The following is a 22,157-nucleotide window of genomic DNA, read 5'->3' as shown; positions in this document are numbered from 1 at the left end:
TCTTATTTGCAATATTCCACTTAAATGTCCATCTCAAGTGACACAATGTAATCATACGACTTTTCATAATATCTGAATCTTGCATTAGTTTGCTTTGTGTAACCTAAAATGGACAAATTGACTGTATTCCTTCCTGTCTGTTGCTCCTCCAGTCCAGCAGGGCGGTGCACTGCGGATGCTGACCGAAGCAATAAGAGAGAAAGAGGCCGCAACCACAGAGCTGTCACTGCTGATCAAGGAACTGCAGGTGCTGAGACATAACCTGACAGCCACAAGAGGAGGGACATGAGGCATAGAAAACTAAATAGGCACACAGATACACTTTTAATACTGAGAAATACTTGCAACGATTTAAAGTGCAGAAAACTGTGTTTGGTGGTATGGTGGATTTTTCCTTTAACGTGAAAAATGTTTTTGTATGTAAATGTCAAAAATGGAACCATGTAATTAAGAGATGTGAGGTACCTGAAAATATTTTCACCCTCCGTCGCCCTGGTAACAAGGAGAAGGACTTTTGAATGAGCGATTGTTGTTGTTTTTGGTTGGTGCTGTTATTAAAAGCTGTATGATATTAAGTTTCAGCATTGCTATTCTGTTACGCAAAATGAGTTCAAATGACACAATATCTTTACAAATGGAAAGGCTGTGTCTTTTTCATGCTTTAACTTTAACTTTTTTTTTAGCATGTGAAAAAATACACAGTCAAAATAAGTTTGGCTGACATTAAAACAGTTTTCCATGTTAGCCTGTTTGTATTCTTGTGGCCTTTTTTGAAAAACAAAAATAGTTACATGAGCAAATGTTATATAATTATTTCAAAAACATTTCAATGCTTTGTGATCTGTGTGTAATTACATAAGTCTAATCATTTTGTGTTTACTGATTTCTTAAAAGAAGCAACTCATTAAATCAGATTTTCACACAGTTTATGTCAAGGCCAGACATTCAAATGTAGTTTGAAGGCTTTATTCACTGTAGTTTAAACAAGGTCTTCTTGTGGTGAGTACAGTTTAGAAAGTGTTTTCAGTAAGAGAAAATAATGTAAGTGATGAAATAATTAAAATCAAAAAGTAGTTTAAGAAATGTTGCACTTTAGAGAGATATAATTCAAATCAAATTTTTTATGTTGAAGATTTTTAATCTTAATTTCAGTCAATGATCGGAGCCATGGCTGATGAAATCTTAACATATAGGTGTGGGTTACACATCCTTCTCCCTGTTCCCATCCTTCTTCTCCCGACACTCTGGCCCAGTCCAACCTGGGTAGCACTGACACAGGAAGTGCTTGTGCAAAGTGTTGTCTCTGGAGGAGTCGGTAAGGGGGTTGACATCGTTAGGGTCGGAGGTCACAGCTGAAGCTGAAGAGATCATGTGACCAGAGCTGGGGTGTTGCCTGGCACAGCGCCCGTTGCCATTGCAGCGCTTGAGGCTGCAGTGCTGGGTGTTGGACCTCACTGTACGGACGAAGGGACCCAAGACGGTGTGAATGTAGTTTCTGAGAAGGAGGCACTGATGCTGGAGAGAGAAAGAGAGAGTTATATACACACACACACACACACACACACACACACACACACACACACACACACAATATTCTCATACACACCGTACCTTGGATTTGGCAAATTTCAGCTCTCCCCATAACACCACTCCAGCAGCTCCGAGTGCCGCACTCTCCCCCAATGTGTGCATCAGGTCTGTCTGCAAACACACACATGCACACACACACACAAATGCACATATACTCACAGTTGCTATTTTGAATCACACATTTGTATACTCATACTAACTATGTTAAGATGTTAATAATGTGATATAATGTATGTGTGTTTATGAGCAGCTTTACATTTTACCTGATTAAGAAAGTTGAGTGTGTGTATGAATGCTAGCCTGGCATAGGGAAGGACAGGTGTGGCCTGGTTAGTTTTGTTGGCATGGGGCCAAACTGATGCCACCCTCAAAGCCTCTAGCAGCCTGTGTCTGAGTGAAGAACACAGAAATGGAGATAAATAACAGATTAAACAGTACACTTGACACAAAGACATCCTCGTAAGATGTTTTTATGACGGAGGCAGATTAATGTGGGTGAACATATATTCATGTTTCTTTACCTGACCATCAGAGCTGCATCTACAGACCCTGCTAGCTGCGTTGGCAGGTATATGCTGGGATAGAGAGCAGTGGATTGAGTCCACAGCCAGGACAGACGATCATTCTCCTCTCTAGTCCCTCTGTGGCATCGACCTGTGTAGCTTTGATCTAGTCACACACATGAAACAAAAGCTTCACAGGTCACTTTTACCATCAGTTATACCTGACTTTAAGAGTAAAGGGAAGGTAAGAGTTAGGCTACAGTTTTGATCTGCTTCAATACCCTCCTTGTCAAAAGAAGAGATCATTACACACAGTCTGTCCTACCTGTCTTTCTCTTATGTTTATTGAAGCAGGCTGGAGAACCATAATATCCCCAAAGTCCTTGAGGACGATGTCTGACCGCAGACCGCATCGTCTCCTCCATGAACCTCCGTGCGCTCTTCTCAAACCTTTGCTTCGCCACTAATGTCAAGGCCTTGTCAGACAAATCTGGTCTCTCCTGTCTCACCAGCAGCTTGGACAGTGTCCTGTACACTATCTTGGTCCCAAAGTTTCTCTTCCACAGTGGCTGCCACTCTTCCCAGTCGATAACAGCTAAACCGGTGAAGTTTGGCTGCAACATGCTGGATATCTGCATCTCTGCAAGTGGAAGGTGAGTGGCGAGGTTACCGAGCTGCGGGATTCCTCCGTTCACCTCTCTGCCATCCTGGGACAGGTATGGGTATATCCCCAGGTGGTCCCGGTAGAAGATAGTCATTTTCTGAAAGGTTTGAACATTTATCCACATGAGAATCATCACCATGCCTCTCAACTCTACAGACCCTTTGAGCTTGTTGTTTTGTTTTACAGCACATTTACTGTAATATAGGAGCACAAAAGCTGAATATTTGTCTCTGAAGTTGATGTAGACCAAACCAAAAGCTGAAAGTGATTGTTTGCTTACATTCGTCATTTGGGGAGAGATAAAACTCCAACATGTTAGCCATAACAACCTTATAAGGCAAGATTATATTGTATTGACAACAGCTTTGTAGAATGTTCTGCCCCCAGATGACCATAAAATGAATCAGTGCAGCTTCACAGAAATGTGAGAACAATGTCAAAAGTGAATCAGGTGTTTCAAGTGAAATTCAAGACTTTGAATTATGAACCTAAAAAAGTATTAGCATGAAAATGATCCAGTTAAAGGGCTGGCAAAACATTCTAGTGGTTTTAGACCTAAGACATCTGTAATATCAGCCTTGTTAACCCATAATAACAAAATTATATTATAATATTATAATCAATATTATAAAAGTGTACTGGAAATGTATTTCATGTGCCTATATATCATTTTATTTCTTAATACAGTAAATCTATGTCAAATACATTTTTATTTTGTACTGAGAACTGTAGTATTAATCCCTTTGATGACACCATACTCCACCCAGTGAGATCAATCACCTGTCCCTGGAAGCTCTGCTCTTGGTTCTTCACTATATCGAAGTCTCTCAGGTCCAGGTGGATGTCGTAGCGGTCCTGACAGTGCGCTGTGGGCATGTTCCACACCACAACAAAGGGCCGGTTCTGCAGGATCGGGCCTGCTGCAGCCATGGCAGGCACAGTGTATCCACGGGTGGAAGTGTGTGACAAGGAGGTGCAGAGGAGGGGAGAGAGGAAGAGGAGGCAGAGGGAGGAGAGAGGGAGGTGAGACAGCACCATGGCTGCTCATCCACTGATGTGTCCTTCCTGACAGGAGAGAGAAACACCGCTAAGATAAGAGTTCATTGTGCTCTGAGATCATTTTAACACCTTCCATACTTTATGTGATTATTACAAATGCTGACAGGAAATAAAATGACAACCAAATATTTCTCTAAATCTCTTTATTTCCATAATTTTTCACCAGTGAAACAACAGATATAAGATTTCCATCACTTTCATCAATATTAAAATATGGTTCAAACTTGAATAAGGCTTCAGTTCTCTGGCAGTTCATCAAGGCACAACATCACAATGTCACATCATTCAAAAGTAGCAGCAGATAATGACTGAATTTTGACTTCTGAGTTGTTTAAAAGGACACATATTCATCCAAATTCATTTTGTTTTCTATATTCATTTCTACATAGAGTGCAAACATTTGGTGGGTATTATTTCCTATTTCCATTTAACCGTTGGCTTACTTAGGTTACAAAACAAATTTTTGGGGGGTTGGTTTTTGCCTCCACGCAATGACACTTAAACCAATTATTTTATTTTAGTCACTGGAGCTCCAGCATATGCAGCAAAGAGATCAAACATCTATAAATTGACAATTTTCAATAAAGTGAATAAATAGTATTTAAGAAAAAGTTTGTGTATCTAAATCAATTATTTGGAAGTGAAAACTAAAATTTAATGTACCCAAACTGAATTTAATCAGTTTTGAATTTACTGTGTGTCACATAAAAGCCTTCACACTGTGCATGAGTGTGTATGAATGTGTAAATGAACACTTGTTTTCTGTATTTCTTTGGTTTACGAACACATTTCTATTTCTAGAGTTTTCCTTCGTCACTCTTTTTCTGTGTCTGAGTAAACCATAGTTGTGTGTGCGCTTTGTGTATCTGTGTTCAGTGTCTTGTTCAGTGTGTGTTCTTCAGATGTCTTTGTGCATCCAAAAGATGGCTACACCCTTAGCGTCTCTGTAGGGAGTCTCAGTGAGAGTCTGAACCACCGGCTGCCCTACAGACTGAGGAGGAGGAGGAGGGATGGAAGAAGGAGGTGATGGAGGGACAGATAAAGGAGGAGGAAGAGGAGGGGCAGAAGGGATGGAGGGAGGAGGAGGTGGTGGTGGTGGTGGTGGTGGAAGAGGAGGTAAACTAGAAGGTGGAGGTGACCCTACAACACAAGCCCCTCTTGAGTCTCTGCTCTCTTTATGTACTTGAGCATCCGTCTCTGTTCGTGTTGGCTGTGGTGGTTTCGGGGCCTCTTCGCTCGGCATTCTGGAGAACCTCAGCAGCATCTCCATGGGAACAAACGACGTCATGGAGCCTGCGTTCTGCACCGGCGTCGAAAGCACGTAGCCGATGTGGGCGTAGAAGTGCTGCTTGTCGTGGGTGGTCAGGCACAAGCGCTTGAACCCTCGGCTTTTGGCGTAGCGCTCAGTCTCCTCCATCAGAGTCCGGCCGTAGCCCTTCCCCCGCTCCGCCTTGGACACAACCACCGACTCCACAAACAGACTGCCGCTGTGACCTACGACCTGGGACAGCCTGGCGTGGCCCAGCAGCCGCTCCGTCTCCCTGTGGCCCTGCAGGAGAACCAGGCAGACGGGGAACTCTGAGCAGGACTTCTGCAGGGAGTGAACGCGGGCGGCTTGGCTCCTCTGCCACTCGGAGTTGACCAGGTCAGCGCAGGGGACCAGCAGGTCGGGACGCCGGTGGATGGGAACCGCACGGATCTTCTCTGGCTGTTCAGAGTCTGTGTGTAACGTCTCTGTCACGTCTCCGCCCATCACTAAAATCTCACAGACTCTCTCTGCACGTTTTGTCTGACAGTCTGACGTTGAGATGTGCCGCAGATCAACATTGAGCCCGTCTCCAGTCTCCACTTTTGGTTCAGACCTGTGGTGATCAGGGTTTAACTCAAATCAGTCGTCATTCAACTCCTGTGGCTGAGTGTAATGCTTAAGAAAGGTTAGAAACTGTTTGTAGCATGCAGATCTTCAATTTAATGTTCAGTCTTTCTCCATCACACAACACGTAGTTTGAGCAAACAGGTCTAAATGATCAAAGGTGGACTCTGAGTTGATGTACGGTGGCCCTAAAGTACAAAACAAACTTTTGCACCTTTTTTTTTTGCCACCGTATAGATGAGGTAAATTGATTTCTCGACCAAATCTAATGGTAGCCAGATAAAGCAGACTCTCCTTCTCTCTCGGATCAGAGGTTTAATCCTTCTGTTTCCTGACAGTTCCCGAAGCTCGGTGCTGCTGTAAGATGAGACACATGCAGGAGGATAAAACTAGAGTGTTGATCTCCTCTTAATCTCTGTCTTTACTCCACACTTCCACAGTAACATTGACCGTCTACCTCTCCTGTTTCTAGGTAGACTGTTGCAAGTAATGTACCTTGCTCAAGGACATGTTTGGTGAGTGCAGCTTCAGACCAGTGGACTTCCTCAATTCATTTTTTAAAAATCAATTATCTAGCAAGTGAATCGATCAGTACTTAAACATATTATACTTATGTGTAACAGATGTTTTGGCAGATGTGGTAGTGCTATTTTGCTGTTAGATGTGATGGTTGTAAATGATCATATTTTTTTATGTAACTTTGGGGAATTTACTTTATGCTGCAATTTAGGCCAGGTCCCACCCGCAAAACAGATCATGTATATTAAGAAACTTCCTGGTTAACAAAAAGATTGAAAAAAAAAAGTGTGTGTGTCCTTTCATTAATGTGCACAGACAGCGTCTCTGCACAGTCAACTAGAACTATTTTAAGGAAGCAGTTTCCGATAACATAATAATAAAAATAACACCTTTGCTCTGAAAGGAAAGAAACGTTATGCTGCGGTAGAATACATTGATTGGCTTCTGCAAATGAATAGGCACTTATTGCAGATACAGTACATACTGATGACTAATCACATTGATGATCAAAGATGCAATATACAGAAGTGAAGTAGAAACCTTTGCTTCATACTGTAAGTGGATACACAGCTCCAGCTTGCTGTGCCTGACTCTCTCCAGTGATATGACTGCTGTAGCATCATGTTTTGATAAATCGTGTGTTTTTTGCACTATGCATTTCTGTCTTAATAAATTAATTTAACTGTAGATGCAAAGCTGTTGTCCATTATGAAGAAAAGTATGAAAATGATGGTGAGTATAAAATATTGGTAGACTTTAACCTTTTAAATAATCCTTGATGAAACCATATTTAGTCCATTTGGTTGATTTACTACATTTGACATGTTTCATATCATTACATTGATATTGTTAAATAACTGATATGACTGATGTCTCAAACAGATGTTTGTGCAGTTATTGTGCAGTCGTGGGTTGTTTAAAAGCTGACATATCGTCAGTCTGACTGAGGAACTTCTCCTTAACACATCTCACCACACAGTTTGTTAAGAAGGCTGAGCTGCAGGGTGGTGAAGATACATTTCACACCCAATAATTGTATACTGACTTCTGTCCCTGTGTACTGGTGTAGTACTGATGCCTATTTTCACATTTTTTAGTATGAGATCCTTAAAAGTATTTAATCTGAAGGATTCATGGAGCAGCCTCGCGTTCCTGTCACATCATATTATTAAATCCTAATGTTAAATGTTGGCTGTTTGAAACTCAAAGTGAGTCAACAGATGGTACAAGACAGCTGTGTCTGTGCGACAGCTGAAGCTATCATACATTGCTAAGGCCAATAACACTGCAGCAAGGATAATTTCCAGTTCACATGCTCTTTACAAGGCCTTCAAGTTATCTTTAAAAAAGGCAAAAGTGCTGAGTTCATTTTAAAAAGCTGACATCTCTGAGGAGCAGCTGACTGCTTTCACAGCACATAATCATTTTTATGAAGAAATGATACAGATCTTAAACATTTTTTTCTTAAATGTACTGTGAACCAGATTGTCTACAATTCCAGTATTGCAGAAATAAAAATGTATTGTTAAAACAACGTATAAAATACAAACTCACCGAGAAAGAGAAGCTGAAGGCAAATGCCTAGAACAGAACTTGGTGGAATGCAGAAGAAAAAGGGATGTATGAAAGATGAAACAGGAAACTGTGTGCTATATAACTGATAAGCACACACAAAACAGGAAGAAGATCAGCTGTCAACTACCTAATAACTGTACATGCTGCTTTTGTTAGAGAAGAAGAAAACCACACTTCCATGGCACTTCAGGTACAGTACACTGATTACATCTAGATTTAGACTCAAAGCAGGAAATAACCCTTTTTATGTAATTACTGTAATGTTTAGAGTAGTTCTTTATTAGATGCTGCAGTGCAAAGAAATACTGGACATTTTTAGGACCCTCATTCTCAAAAATCAAATGTTCTGTAGGTGTTGACAGTGAGCCAGTATGCACAGAAGCAGCTAAATACACTTCAGACATTGTTCATTTTGTTATTTACACGTGTAAGTTTAACTACTGTCACATGCAGAAATGTCCTACACTTGTGCTAAAGAACGCTTTGCCTATGAAAATGTCAGTTTTTGTTACATTGTACAGCAGACTGCAAAATCTGATTTAATACTGTGGTATTTTCTAAGTTAACATGTGTCCTGTTAGAGTCTTTCCTCCCATGACCATGTCAGCCTTGTTGTGCAAACATTTAGCTTCACAGTTTGCAGGACTGTATGGTTTCTGATTCAAAAACAAAGAATTAAAGGTTTAATCACACACAATAGTTATCCTCCTCCCATGACACAAAATGAGCCTTTACACTTCAGAGCTGTATGAACTGAGGATCCTGGGTACATTAGTGAGATATAGTAGGTTACACTACTTTCTAATTTCAGATCTCTTTGATATAATGTTTGGACGTGCATGTAAAACTCTTCACTGAACTGCATTTCCTGTGTAAAGGACGCGATAGAGATATGGTTTGATAGTATTAGATATGATAGATATGACATCCTAAGTATATTATGTCCAATGTTGTGCAGTATTAGTATTTCATGTATACTACTAATTTCAATTCAACTGTGCAATATATATATGTAATATACATATATATTTTCTTTCACTTTAAACTGTGCAATAACAATATAATTGCCGGTGCATTACCACTCAATATCAATATAACTCTTGTAAATGATGTCACAATTATCTTACGAACTTTACCATTGCTTTTTGTACTTACTTATATATTGTTCTTCACAATTTTTATTATTGATACTGTTCTATTTAACTGCCCGCTATGTTTATTCACCCATTATAGCACTGTTATTATAATGTTTCATTTTCCACAGGCAGATAGTGAAACTCCTTCAGCTGACTGATCAGCGAGCCCACTTCTTAGAGGAAGCATATTATTTTTGAACATATTAGGAAGCCCCACATACGCAGGGCATCAAAAAATTAATTGAAACTCTTAGTGTTCCTCTCCACGGAAATCTTTAGTAAAAGGCGAAAGATTTATACGATCTGAAGAGAAACAAGAGTGTACTGACGAGAAGAAGAATAAGTGTCGGAGCCTATTCTCCGCCTTACCATCCTCTATTATGGTTCAGGAATACTTGTTTAACATGCTATAATTTAAGTTAATATATTCATCAGAAGCATTACGTCCTAACACTTTGCACTAACCCCATAACATGAATTTAGGAGAGCTGTAAATGTAAATAGTTTAACATATACTATAATTTATACACGACCGCAATGCATTATGGGGACATGGCGACCAAAGCCACGCCTCTATTTTTTTTTTTACAATAACGTTAGACTGTTTAATTAGCACAAACAATGACTTTTCGACATTAAAGAAATCTTTGTAATTGGAGTACACTTAAACGAAGAGAGGATATTGAATGTTTCTAGTCATTTTACATTTTAAGGACTCAAATCGTACGCATGCGCAATAAACACTCCAAAGGATGAACGTACAAGAGAGATATCCCCACGTATGTCTATGGTTATCCCCATCCGCTTAAATCTGATTTACTTCAAGATGATGTGGTATATTCATCGTGTATACCGCAAATAAAACATTTAATTCAGCAACAGGGACGTTTTGTAAGCGGTATCAACACCGCACATGCGCAGTAGGTCAACAGTAGAGTATTACTTTATGTTTACATACAGTATATATTTTTTAAGACAGATTTTTATCACTTTTCTAATCAAATCCTTGCGTTCTCTATCTGTGTTGATGTAACTGTGTTCGCATTATAAATATAGTAAGCCCAAAGCTTTTATAGTATATATAAACTATTGATGGATAGGCAGGTGAAATAAAGGCAGAGTTCCTAAAAAAGAGACACTTCCACTCTATATAAATGAAACTATCTTGTAGCCTCGACAATGATGAGATGCATTCACATTAACAGCAGAAGGGAGAAGATGTGTGTTATTGTAATTTACTGTCGTGACATTAAAACTTCTTTCTAGTTTGTCACTTGTATTCATGACGAAAAAAGTGCAAATCTCCCCTGAGGCACGTTAAGACTATTTTAGGAGTGTGGGGCTGCTTTATGAAGTGAAACCATCAGATAAGCGTTAAGATCCACTTTCTAAAGACTTATTGCCCTCCTCCCTTCTTGTCTTCCATGTAAGGTAAAACTACACAAGTGACAGGAGTCCCCACCACATGCTAACTCAGCTAGCTCATTTGCTTGTTTTCAGCAATTTAAGAGGGCAACACTGCGGAGAGTTTAGATTACACACTCATACCGACTGTGTTCACTTTTGATTACCGGACACAAATGAGTATTTTCGGTAGTTTCAACCTCACGGTTACGTTACCTACATTTTTTTAATCTGGCGGTTGGTCGCCGGCGAAATCCTCGTCTCTCAGAGCTCGTGTAGCCGCCTGACAGCTGATCCGCGGTCAGCTTCAATTACTCCCACAGCCAATCACGCCGTCTGGTGACAGCTGCTCACTGATCCACGGTCAGTTTCTAACCGTAAATATTGCCATTCAACGAGTATGTTGCAGTTTATCCTCCCACTGCTGTGTGAGAGCACGACTGCCACCCTACGGATAGGAGTGGTATTACATAAAGTAAATAGACCTGTTGGTATCTTAAATAGGGTTGGGAAGGTTACTTTGGGAAACGTAATAATATTCAGATTACTAGTTACCCTATTTAAAATGTAATAAGTAATGTAACTATTTCAATTACTTAATCAAAGTAGCGTAATAAATTACATTTGATTACTTTTCTAATTTTCTAACAAATGTTTTCAACTGTAAGGGTAAATGTATGTACCCATTAAACCCACCAACATGTATGTTCAGGTGTTTCTCATGGATACTGACATGATTTATAAGGGAGATAATTTCTTATAAAGCAAGATGTATGTCTCATTTGAAAATGTATTCATTCATTCATGTAGATTTTGGAATATAAAATAAAGATACTTTATGAAAAAAGTCAAAAGTCTGACATGGGTTTAATTGGTACTGTGATACCATTTACACCCATCTGTGCTCCAAATAAGACCATGTCATGATTCATTTACAAAACATTTTTTTTTAAAAAGACAAAAAAAAAAATATATATATATATATATATATATATATTTCGATTTCAAAGAATTAAAAACACCACTATATGTATTCAGTAACATGTTAAATATTCAAAAATGAGGAAAAAACCCTCCTAAGCAAAATCTTAAAGCTCTAACATCAGCTGTAACCCCCTTTGTAATCACTGTTTTCATGAGTAACTGTAATTTAATTACACTTTTTTTTGTCAGGGACTGTAATGGATTACAGTTAGATTAATTTTGTAATTAAATTACCCAACACTATTACAAGTAACTTGTTACTCCCAAACACTGACCACAGACTCAAACTAAACCCTAACACATTACAAAAGTCTGGAAGATTGATTGTATGCATTTTGAGGTGATTTACAAAATAATGATCTGTGTTGCTCACATGACTCATCTCTGTACCTGTGTAAAAACAGTTATCTACACCAACTGTCTGTAAAACTGTATATTATGTGTTTAACACAATGTGTATTTACTACAGGGCTGTTGTATTACAAGGTGTTTGCTATTTTGTCCATCCCTTGAGTGAGTGCATGGCTGAATCATCAAGAAAATGGTTTTCATCACATTTAGGAGGAGGTTTAGCACAGCTGGACTTGAAATGAATAAAGAGACCAAACTTAACAAAATGTTTGCTTTATTTTTTTCCATTTTTTTTTATCCAGGACAACTCATTCAAGGATAATCAAGGAGAAATAAGCACTAATGTTTTTATTAGAATTTTTTTTTCCGTTTTTACATTATGTCAGAGATGAATGGTGAATTTTTATCAGAATTGGTCAAAGTAAAACAAAAAATAATAAATGAATATATAATAACAATACATTAATAATTAATTCAATACATTGAAGTGTGGCGTCAATGATAGAATAACAATGGCCCAGAAATGTAGGGTTGTTATCGTTTTCACCGCTTCTTCTGTGGTACTGCAATAATCACCAGCACTAACTCAACTCAATCAACAACAGTAGAGGAAGAAATGGAGCGCGCTCACAAAGTTCTGCACCCCGGCCTCCCAAAGAGGAAACACTTTTTTTATTTAAATAATATTTTATCAAAGCTTCTGTTTTTTATCTTCATAAAATGTTTCTAAAACTTATGTCTTCTTTAAACTTTTCTCTCTTTTTTTGCATTTTTGATTCATTTTCCTTTTCAGAGATTTTTAAAGTTTGTCGTCTCCATTTTACCACAATGTGTCCGTTTTTGCAAATGTGGTGGTCTATGTGTTTTTGAGTATTTGTATCTGTACCCCTGTGTGTGTGTGTGTGTGTGTGTTCTGGTATGTGTATATGTGTGTATGTGGGTGTGTGTGTGGGGGTGTATGTGTGTGTGTGTGTTGATGTGTCCTTGGCTGAGGCTTGTTGGAACAACTTTGAGTTGTCTAAGTGCTCACGAGAATGCAAAGCCTGCACATATGAAGCATGAGGTGTGTGGGTTTTCTTTTTTTAAACATTTATGGAGTGTGCGCATATGTGTTTGTGTGTGTGTTTTATGTCCTTACACTGCTGGTCCTATACCAAGGTCACTGCAGCAAAGACATTCATACTGAGAGGTTGACGCTGGCTCAAGCAACAAGGTGTGTAGCCTTTAGCTAACTCTGTCTGTGTCTGTGTGTGTGTCTGTGTGTGTGTGTGTATTAACTAAGTGAGCTTATCAAGGAGTGTGTTGAGCTAGTATGTGCACAAGGGTGATCAGACTAAGAATAGTGGGCGTCTCTCAGTGCCTACATAGGTGTAAGTGTGTGTGTGTGTGTGTGTGTGTGTGTGTGTGTGTGTGTGTGTGTGAGTGTGTGTGTTCATGTATGTCTGTGAGCAAGTGATATACTGTAAGAGGGGTTATGTACCTGCAGGTGAGCCAAGTACAATTTCCCACCTGTTTGCACGGTTTGTGTGAAGCTTATTATGAGTCTGTATAACCACTGCATGATGTTAGAGAGGACATATGTCTGTTTGTCTGTGTGTGTGCGCACGTGTTTGTGTGTTTGTGTGTGTAATAGAAGGCACGGAGGGTGGTGTGGGAGGCTCAGTCTCTCAGGTCCATGCTGGATCCGAATAGAGCCACCAGCTGCTCCTCATAGTGGGAGATGTTCCTCTTCATGATCTCCTTACAGGAGCCCAGGAGGCGCTCAAACGCCTGCACATCTATTACTGCAGAGAGAAAGAAAAAGAAGGAGAGAGGGATAGAGGTGTTAGATGTGTCTGTGTACAGTCATCTCAGTTGCTGAGGTATTAATGTCACATCAAATTAAAACAATCCATTGGGCGAATTGTCATTGGCTAAAATGTTTAATAAATATAAAAGTAACACATGAAAAAAGGACCCTGTGTCATCTCCTTTATGGCTACAGATTCTGATTGGTCCCTGAGGATTTCAAACCATGCAACATGGTATAAACTCAGCTCACCCAGAGGGGGTGTATAATAAAAAAATCTCCTGGTCATAGCAAGAAAAGTGCTGGTGGGACTGATAACACTGATGACAGCTCCGTTCCATTCAATGGTGAATCCTCATGGTTTATATCAGTATCACGAATTTGGAGAAACTAAATGGGATTCAGCTGTTATTAAGTGCACCTATGCTTTTGCTGCTTTGAGATGCCAAACTGTCCCCTGTGAGAAAGGTTTGAGGTCGATGACATTAAGAGTGGTGAGGAGTGTATAGATTTGTACCCCGGTTTAGAACAGACCCCCACCAAGCCATGATGTCCTCATTCACAGCAGAAAATACACAATTGAGATAGTCAGAATGAATGTGTTTGAGACACAAGAGGCTCAGTCTCAACAGTCCAGACACTGGACATTACATTCAAAAAAATAAGTGAATAAATAAAATAAAAAATGAGACGTCCCCTCATCTCTCAGCATGTGTGGCTTCAAAGACGAGCAGCTGTACAACATAAGGTGATGTACAATTAGTGCACTAAACAGGAAATGGTCAATAAATGAATAAAAACTATGATGGGAGGTAAAAAAATAAATTAAAATAAACACGCATCACAGCAGAGAGAGGAGAGGTGACCAGCTGTTAAAAATCCTTTGTTCATTTTCAGAAGTGAAGAGCTTTTCATCCGCTGTGCTCCCTGAATTAGAGCTCTGCTTTAAAAGCAAAATAATAAGCAAACGGCCTTCAATCAACAAAATGAGTGGACGGGATGAAGAGCCACACACCAATAGTGAATTAATCAAAACTCAAACACCACTTGATATCTCATGACAGACTGCTTGTAATAGTTCAATTAGAGGAAAACGAACGCCACGGACAGGGTTGTGGAGTTGAGTGGTTTAAATATTGCTTATTAACTGCTTTTAATTTCATATAAACTTTAACTATACACTGAGGATTTATTGAACCCTTTAAATGATGGCTTTGTTTAATCCCAGAGCTCTTAAACAAGGAGGAGTTGGAAACTTGCCCGCCTCGCAAGACAAATCAATATGCAAGTTGGATCCAACCCGGAGAAAAATGTGGTGTAATGTGTAAAAGACATTCAAATTTATATGATTAAACTGGGCTTCCACCATAATAATACATAAAAATCTTTAAATGATTCTGTAGTATCGCTTTATTAAATTCTCCCTGCTGTTTTTTCTTCCGCATCCGAATTGCTGTGCAAACTCTTCACATAGACAGCACCAACTTATACAAGCAAAGAAACAGGTGGTGTAATTAAAAAAAAAATAATAATAATAATAATAATAATAATAATTAAACAGGGGTTTAAATGCAGACATCACATTCCCCCCACAATGGTGAAATAAAGCTACTTTAAATCAACATCAAACTTTTATTATCGACATGAACGCTGATGCTGACAAAGGCGTTAAATGAGTGTGTCGGAGTGCATTTCATCTTACCCAAACACTTGACAACGCCCACTGCGTAGGCGGAGGCGGCCCGGGGCTTGTTAGTGACCAAGGCCAGCTCCCCAAAGTACTGACCCCTGCTACAGCGTGTTATCTCCACCTCCGCGTTGTCTGCATGGTCCGCCTTTGTCTTAAGGGTGGGAGAGAGGAGAGTATTAAAGGTTAGGAAGCACTTGCGTCTCGTCACCCCACCATCACCACCACCACACCCCCTCACCTAGCTAGAGGCACTCAGCAGCTGAGCAGACAATTGTTATTCCTGCTGTTGCTAGGCAAAACCAAGAATCCCTTTTTGTACTCGGGTTGGTTTTTAATTGTGGAGTGTGGGTTGTCATTGTCAAAATGTTCTGCACAGACACTACCTGGTAGCAGAATACAATCAGCTATTGGGCATATTCCTGAAACAAAGCATTTCTAGCATACTGAGAGAGGCGATAGCTGGAAAAATGCAGAATAGAACTGGAGGGGCGATTTATTTATCTACACAGGTCTCTAAGGAATGCACATGAGATTACTGTCCTTATATTCAAAATGCAGAGTAGCAAAATACAAAACTGAAGATATCTTACTTTACTCTTCATCATGATCTTGACCTCCCCAGATTCTACGATGTAGAAGCAGTCAGCCTTGTCTCCCTTAGGACGCAAGGAAACAGACAAGTTATTAATACACTGGAAGAAAAGATGTGAGCTGTGCTGGTTATGTAGCATAGAAGTGTTCGGCCATTAACAAAAGCCTATCTTTGTTAATAAAAGATTTCAACTAAGTAGAATACATCAGTTTCACAAGTCTTAAAGCTATTGATACCTTTATATAACATATTTAATTCAATGATATACTTTCTGTGTACACACTAAACTAACAATTGCAGTCATGCTCTCCCAGTGTTAAACAGAATAAATAAGTGGTCTTACCTGTACAATGATGCGCTCACCGTCTGGGAACTGCTTGGCTCCTAATACATCCACTATCTTCATCCTCTCTGTTGCCTGGACATAAATAGAAGATGGAAGACGGTGAGGATGAGGGAGGAGAAATAATGAGAGAATTGTTTCACTGTCTACAGATGCGGATGACAGCCATGTGAACTCCCGAACTTCCATATCTTATCTACTCTGCTCCTTCTTAGCTTGAACATTCGCCACACTGCTGTGTCTTGCACATTTTAAGCTTGGTGATGCAAAAGTATAAAAAGGCCACATGGAGAAATTGTGTGGATGGAACATGTGTGTTTCATCTTAAGTAAATATACAGTTTCTTAATTAGAGTAGAACATTTTTTCCATTATAAAACACATTTTTATTATCAACTGGCTACTAACAGGATTGCAAGTGACATAGTTGAAGTTTCTGCAATATATAGCGATGTAAAGGGAAAGAGACAATAATTGCTGGAGCCAGTAAGAGGATTTTCTACAGCTAAACTCACCTCCAGCGATTTGAGTAAGGGCACAGACTCGATGAAAGCCTCGTACATCCTCCTCTTCTTGGCATTGGCCTTCACAATGAGTCTACGAAATGTGGCACGATCCTAGGGGAGGCAAACATGGGTAAATCCTAAAAGCTGATCCTGACAAAAACTGTGTGGCTGTTGTTGGTCGTTCTCTGCTAGGCCACAGGGAGGAGCTGCAGCAGTGTGAAGCATCAACTCCATTCATACATAACCCAACTCCATTCTTAACATGTCTGAGCAGCACAATTCAGTGTGGTAGAAACCTGCTCACAACACATTCTAGGAGGACAATTACAGGGAAATAATTCTGAATGGAGCTTTACATTAAAAAAAAGAAAAGAAAAAGTGACACTTTGATCGTAAAAGGCTAACAGAGCATCGTAAAAAAAAAAAAAAGTGGTGCTCCTTAAATTGTGTCTGAAAACATTTGGTTGACAAATTGGATCATTCATGATTTAAAACACTCCAGATTATAAAAAAGGGTTTATTTTGAGACTCACCAAGTACCATTACATCACATTAAAATCTACTATACTTCTTCTTCTGTTTTTTTCAGTTTGTGTCTGTGTGTTCATCGTATAATCTTACCAGTCCCCATAGTGCCCCGTCCTGGGTGGCGCTGATGGTGGCAGCACGTGGCGTGTTGTACATGAGTGCCAGCTCCCCGAAGCTGCCCTTATTGTTATACTGACCCACGCATTTTCCCGCTACCAATATGTCAAACACACCCCTGGAGAGAAAGAGAAAGAGAGAAAGAAGAGAGTGTGTTAAGGAAAGATAAAAACAAAAACAGCAAACAGGGAATGAGAAAAGAGAATTAGATCCAATTAGAAAAGGAGAGGAAAAAAAAAAAAAAACGATTAATTTAACGGAGCCAAAAGAGGAGATCAGTGTTTTGTTTATTGACCTACTGACTCATTAAAATAGACATCTAATTACACATTAAGTGTAGCCTGAGGACAGTGCTCCCTGTCAGTTTGGCACACTTGGTAAGCGAATCATTTACTCTGTGTTTGTGTGGGTGCACTGGTGTGTATAATGGTGTGCGTTGGTTTTTAAAGAGATGTTTTTCATACATGTGCAAGTTCTTGACTGTAAGAACACGCAGTATAAAAAGGTGAGAGCAATTTAGCTTCTGAGAATATTTTTATCTTTATCTAAAACTGTGTGTGTGTTTGTTTGTGCGTGTGGTACTACTTCAACAGAGCAGCTTGGTATCCCCGTCCCGCTGTCCCTACTCTCTCTCTCTCTATATATATGGGGATTAAACCTGGGGAAGGTAATTTGCAGCGTAGTTGATCGGCAGGATTAAGCAGTCACTTTGTGAGATAGTCCGTCCTTCCATTGGCTGCGTAGTGGAGCTAAAGCCCTCATCGCTGGTGGCGTATTAACTTAGTTAACGCTTAGGATTACCATGACGATGGGGACGATGATCACTTACGTTGTCGGCGGTTAAGCAACTCGATCAACACGCCGTTTAAAATTCTGGTCTGTTTGCTCTTAATTACCGGCACTGAGCAGGTGTGAAAGCTGTGAATACCTACCTAATCAATCCTTGTGCAGTGCCTTATGTAATTTTTAAGGCCCTGTCTCTCTCTAAGACAGAAAATACAACATCTCAATATCAACTTTTTTTTTCTGTTGATCTCAGATGGCGTGCTTCACAGTGATTTTACACTAACACAGCCATCTTGGCCTTGTTGGGAAAAAAGGCAACACTAAAGCTGTGATTGAGAAAAGAAGAAAGAAATGCAGTTCTGGATGCTTGTTAAAGACCACATGTATAAAATCTAGTGATGATATTTGATTGAATCATATCCATATATCCAAATTAAACTTTGGTGGCAGCTTTAAACATGTTTCAACCAATCAGAACTGACGACCACAATTATTCTTCTCAAATTGTACACATCAGCCTTTCCATTATATATTTATGCTTCTTGTCCCAAAGGGTTTCTGAGTGATTTCAATTTACTTCCTGCCTCCAAGGCTTCACTGTGGGTTTGTTTAGGTTTCTTTGTGAAACTTTCTCCTTCTAAAGAAGCACACAGGCCAGCTACATGTTTGGATGATAGTTGTGCTTTTCAGTCTTCTGCAGTCAGCTGACAGCAGAAACAACCATGTCTGTTAAGTTGGTGGCTAACAGGATAACAGGGACACAGAGGAGATAGACAGAAGTGGTTCAATGACATAAAAAAAAGTTTAAATATAAAACAGGACTGAGATCATGCAGGGTTTGCTTGCACAATGTCCAACTTTGTCCTGTTTTCTTTCCTGCTTTTCTTTTGCTTTTCCAGTTATCCCTCCATCTCTGTGTGTGTCCACGTTCATGCCCCACCCTCCTGGTGACATTAGGACACCTACATTTTTTTCTTACAGGCCAGGGAAAACCCCGGGACTGTATATGACCAGGCAGGCGTGCTGCTCTGAAAGGTCATCGCATGTCTCATGCACAGCGAGCACGCTGGGTTAGAAAGTGTGTATGCAGATGGGAAGATAGCACACAACAAGTGGAACTGAACTGAACTGTGCTGAACTGATATGCCAAGAATGAATAGAGGCAAGGGTGGGATAAACAAAGACCAGCCACCAGCCAAACACTGGCAGCTCTGTTCTCTCTTTGGTAACAGGGGTTAAAAACTGCCATCATGAACTCTTTCTCTATGCTAAGTAACCACTCGGGTTGGTAAAGTAAAGTAAAAGTATAAAAAACAAAAATAACTCAACATTAAACTGTTTTTTAGTTTTTATTTCACCTTTTTTATACCCTCACCATTTATTACACAAACACTATAAAGGGACTTTTCCTCATTTTATCTGGTCAACTTTTCAAACACAAAATATGTATACAGCAGTTTTATGCAGTACCTGAGCAGCAAAACATGGTTATATTGACCCTTTCTTTCATCTAAGCTCATTAAAACAAACAGAAGCCAAGTTGTCTTGTGTGACACCTACCTCTCTATGACGTAGAAGTTGTCTCCATCATCTCCCTGGTCGATGACGTGCTCCTGGGGCTGAACCCGTAACTCAAACATGGCGTCCAGCACCTCTGAGAACTGCTCCTGCATTGGGTATGAGGGGGTGGGGGGCAGAAGATGTACGTCAGACACGAAAAAAGGAGGAGAAACAAGGTGTAAGAGTGGTAATTTGTGTTCAGCTGAAAATGGCGTATTGCCCATGTGAGTGCTGCTTTGAAACGGGCACGAGATAGAACTTAATTATCCCAGAGGAAAAGCTGTGGGAGAAAATGGAATGCCAGTCAAAAGTTTGGACACAGTTTCCCATTCTAGGTTAAATATGTCCAGGGAGGAGGAGGAGGAGAGGGGGGATCTTTTCCATATCATGACACTTTATAAGTGATTCAGTCTCGTCTCTCGGGTTTGAGTCCATCAAAACGACAGATTTATAATTGTAAATAACAAGTGCTGCATGGTCCACAATGGAAACAGAAATAGGTTTTAAAAATAAAAATGAATTTTAAGCCAAAACAAATGTGGACAAATCAAGAACAGCAACATCACACAGACATATGACATTTGCTTTTTGACAACTTGATTTGTTTTGACAGCTAGTAACTCCCAAATATAGAAAGATTTCAGCTGATTTGTTTTACTGAGTCAACAAAACCAGCACACAATGAGAACACAGTGTCACAGGATACTATAACTTCACTTGTGTGTGTGTCTGTGTGTGTGGATGCCTGTCTTCCTGTTTGTAAGTTTTATTTACATGTTCTAGTGTTTTGAAGATTAGGATGTCTCGGCAGGCCTCCTGCAGTCTGCAGCGCTGTTCGTCTGTTTTCGGGTGAACCACTCTGGGCTCCGTGTCATCGTCGTCTTCGTCTGGGTTGAACGCCTCCGCACACACTGGAAGGAAGACATGTAAAGCCTAGTTTACACACTGTAGTAACACATTCACACACACTATTAGACACAGCAAACAATCCAAGCAAGAAAGTTTTATATGGAAATTAAAAAAGAACGACAAATAAAAATGAATGAGTATTTTAATTAATCTTCTCCAGAGTTCAGCACTGTTAAAAACTATGTATGTGTAAAGAAAGTAACTTGTCCTGTCTTGACTGGACTTTGTATATATAAAAGCTGCCCCTGAAGATATCCATCACAGTGAAGACAACTTTAATGTGTGTGACGATGTGTTTTAATATTCAGTCTAAGTGTGACAGTTAATTCATGTCTTGACGCTGAAGGTGTAAAAAGTCATGTTATGTTTTAAACACACAAAAAGTTAAAACACACAAGCAGATGTGCAAAGAAAACAGAAACGAGAAAGGTAAACTGTTACACAAGCACACACACACACACACACACACACACACACACACACACACACACAAAAAGGAAGATATTGTATAACAAGAAATGAGCCGACGTCCTGCAGGAGACGTGAACAGAGGACATCGTTACTGCAGGACACTGAAGGAGCCCAGAAGTGAGGAAATGACACACACACACACACACACACAGCGACATGTGTTAGCACACTGGGTGACAAACACTGACAAGGTCATTTCAAATATGTCAGTTTGTATCTGGGTTTCCTCCACGGTAGGGACGCACTCCAACCCTCACATGACATTTATTACAAAACACATGAAGTGCTAGCGTGTCTGTGTAACATGTTATCTCTCAGCATTCATACCAATCATGTTTAGAACAGTGTGACCTCTGGAGTGTGAATGTGTTTACTACTTCAGTTGAGCTCCATCAGGCAGGTGAATATAACGAAGCAAATAAAAAGAAGTCTCAGCACTCTGTTAATCACAATGTGACATTACTCATTTGGGCTGAGAAACCTAAACTGAAGAGTTTGATAAGTGTGAAGATACAGATACTGACATTTGATAGCCAAAAGCTGTAGTCAAACCTGTCCGGGCTGCTCATGTGCAGCTTTGTGTGTTTTTCCACCAGTATGAAAACCATTTAAGATCCGATAAAGCAGAGAATTCAGGCCGGTTCATCACGCTCAGCCTAAGTTGCTGGAATCAGATTTGTTTTGTTTCTCTCACGCTGCCAAAAGCTCTATCAACCCTTGGCAAGATGACAGGATACCAAAACACCGGCCAATAAACAAGCTGCTTGTGAGTCGTCTATGTATGTTTTGTCGACAAGCCCTGGTTCAGTTGTTACAGGACGGTGTGATCACATTGGATGCAAACATGTAATCAAGTCATAATTTCTCCCACGTTTTCAGCCAATTAAAATAAATAATGGATGTGATCGAGCGTCAGCCTCTCATGTGAGAAATCGCTGACTCCTCCATTCTCAGTGTGGTGCGCCATGTGTTCGTGTACTTTCAGACTGCTAAGTGAGTATTCTTACTCAATTTGTCCTATGTTATCTTATCAGGATCCATCACACGTTCAGCCCATTATAACATTTGGACAACTTGTCATGCCAATATCAGAACACCAAAACCAGTTTCTGCTTTTTTGTTTCAAGGACTTATTCAAACCACCACCAGTGTAATGCTGACAACACCTTGAGCCCAAGTGATTTCACCTACAGGTCAGGATCTCAACTA

The 22,157-nt window shown here is 39.9% G+C and overlaps 3 protein-coding genes and 1 non-coding gene across 5 annotated transcripts in view; all 4 read right to left on the bottom strand.

Moving 5' to 3' along the window:
- Positions 1-1,181: 1,181 nt before the first annotated feature.
- Positions 1,182-7,815, bottom strand: hyal3 (hyaluronidase 3). Its single transcript, XM_053317670.1, has 7 exons — positions 7,763-7,815; positions 3,538-3,822; positions 2,419-2,854; positions 2,112-2,259; positions 1,854-1,980; positions 1,612-1,701; positions 1,182-1,515 (listed from the first exon to the last, which is right to left on the bottom strand). Exons 2-7 carry the CDS (start codon positions 3,793-3,795, stop codon positions 1,201-1,203), a joined length of 1,374 nt encoding a protein of 457 aa, XP_053173645.1. The 5' UTR covers positions 3,796-3,822; positions 7,763-7,815; the 3' UTR covers positions 1,182-1,200.
- Positions 4,703-5,665, bottom strand: LOC128357342 (N-alpha-acetyltransferase 80). Its single transcript, XM_053317671.1, has one exon. It carries the CDS (start codon positions 5,567-5,569, stop codon positions 4,715-4,717), a length of 855 nt encoding a protein of 284 aa, XP_053173646.1. The 5' UTR covers positions 5,570-5,665; the 3' UTR covers positions 4,703-4,714.
- A 1,313-nt stretch (positions 7,816-9,128) lies between the features above and the next one.
- Positions 9,129-9,242, bottom strand: LOC128358054 (U5 spliceosomal RNA). Its single transcript, XR_008321269.1, has one exon. It is a non-coding gene; the product is annotated as a U5 spliceosomal RNA (small nuclear RNA).
- Positions 9,243-12,438: 3,196 nt separating this feature from the next.
- prkar2aa (protein kinase, cAMP-dependent, regulatory, type II, alpha A) overlaps positions 12,439-22,157 on the bottom strand; it is a 42,318-nt gene continuing 32,599 nt past the window's right edge. For both annotated transcript variants that reach the window (XM_053317840.1, XM_053317841.1), the window contains exons 4-11: positions 20,343-20,479; positions 19,569-19,675; positions 17,199-17,340; positions 16,587-16,688; positions 16,073-16,147; positions 15,728-15,793; positions 15,150-15,288; positions 12,439-13,442 (exon numbers count right to left, since the gene is read on the bottom strand). In XM_053317840.1, the coding sequence (XP_053173815.1) occupies positions 13,318-13,442; positions 15,150-15,288; positions 15,728-15,793; positions 16,073-16,147; positions 16,587-16,688; positions 17,199-17,340; positions 19,569-19,675; positions 20,343-20,479 (893 nt within the window). In that variant the 3' untranslated portion in view covers positions 12,439-13,317. The remainder of the gene's footprint in view (positions 13,443-15,149; positions 15,289-15,727; positions 15,794-16,072; positions 16,148-16,586; positions 16,689-17,198; positions 17,341-19,568; positions 19,676-20,342; positions 20,480-22,157) is intronic.

Source organism: Scomber japonicus, chromosome 4 (genome assembly GCF_027409825.1).
Source record: "Scomber japonicus isolate fScoJap1 chromosome 4, fScoJap1.pri, whole genome shotgun sequence".
Taxonomy (NCBI): Eukaryota; Metazoa; Chordata; class Actinopteri; order Scombriformes; family Scombridae; genus Scomber; species Scomber japonicus.
Note: the sequence above shows the minus strand (reverse complement) of the source record. Positions and strands in the feature narration are given on the sequence as shown.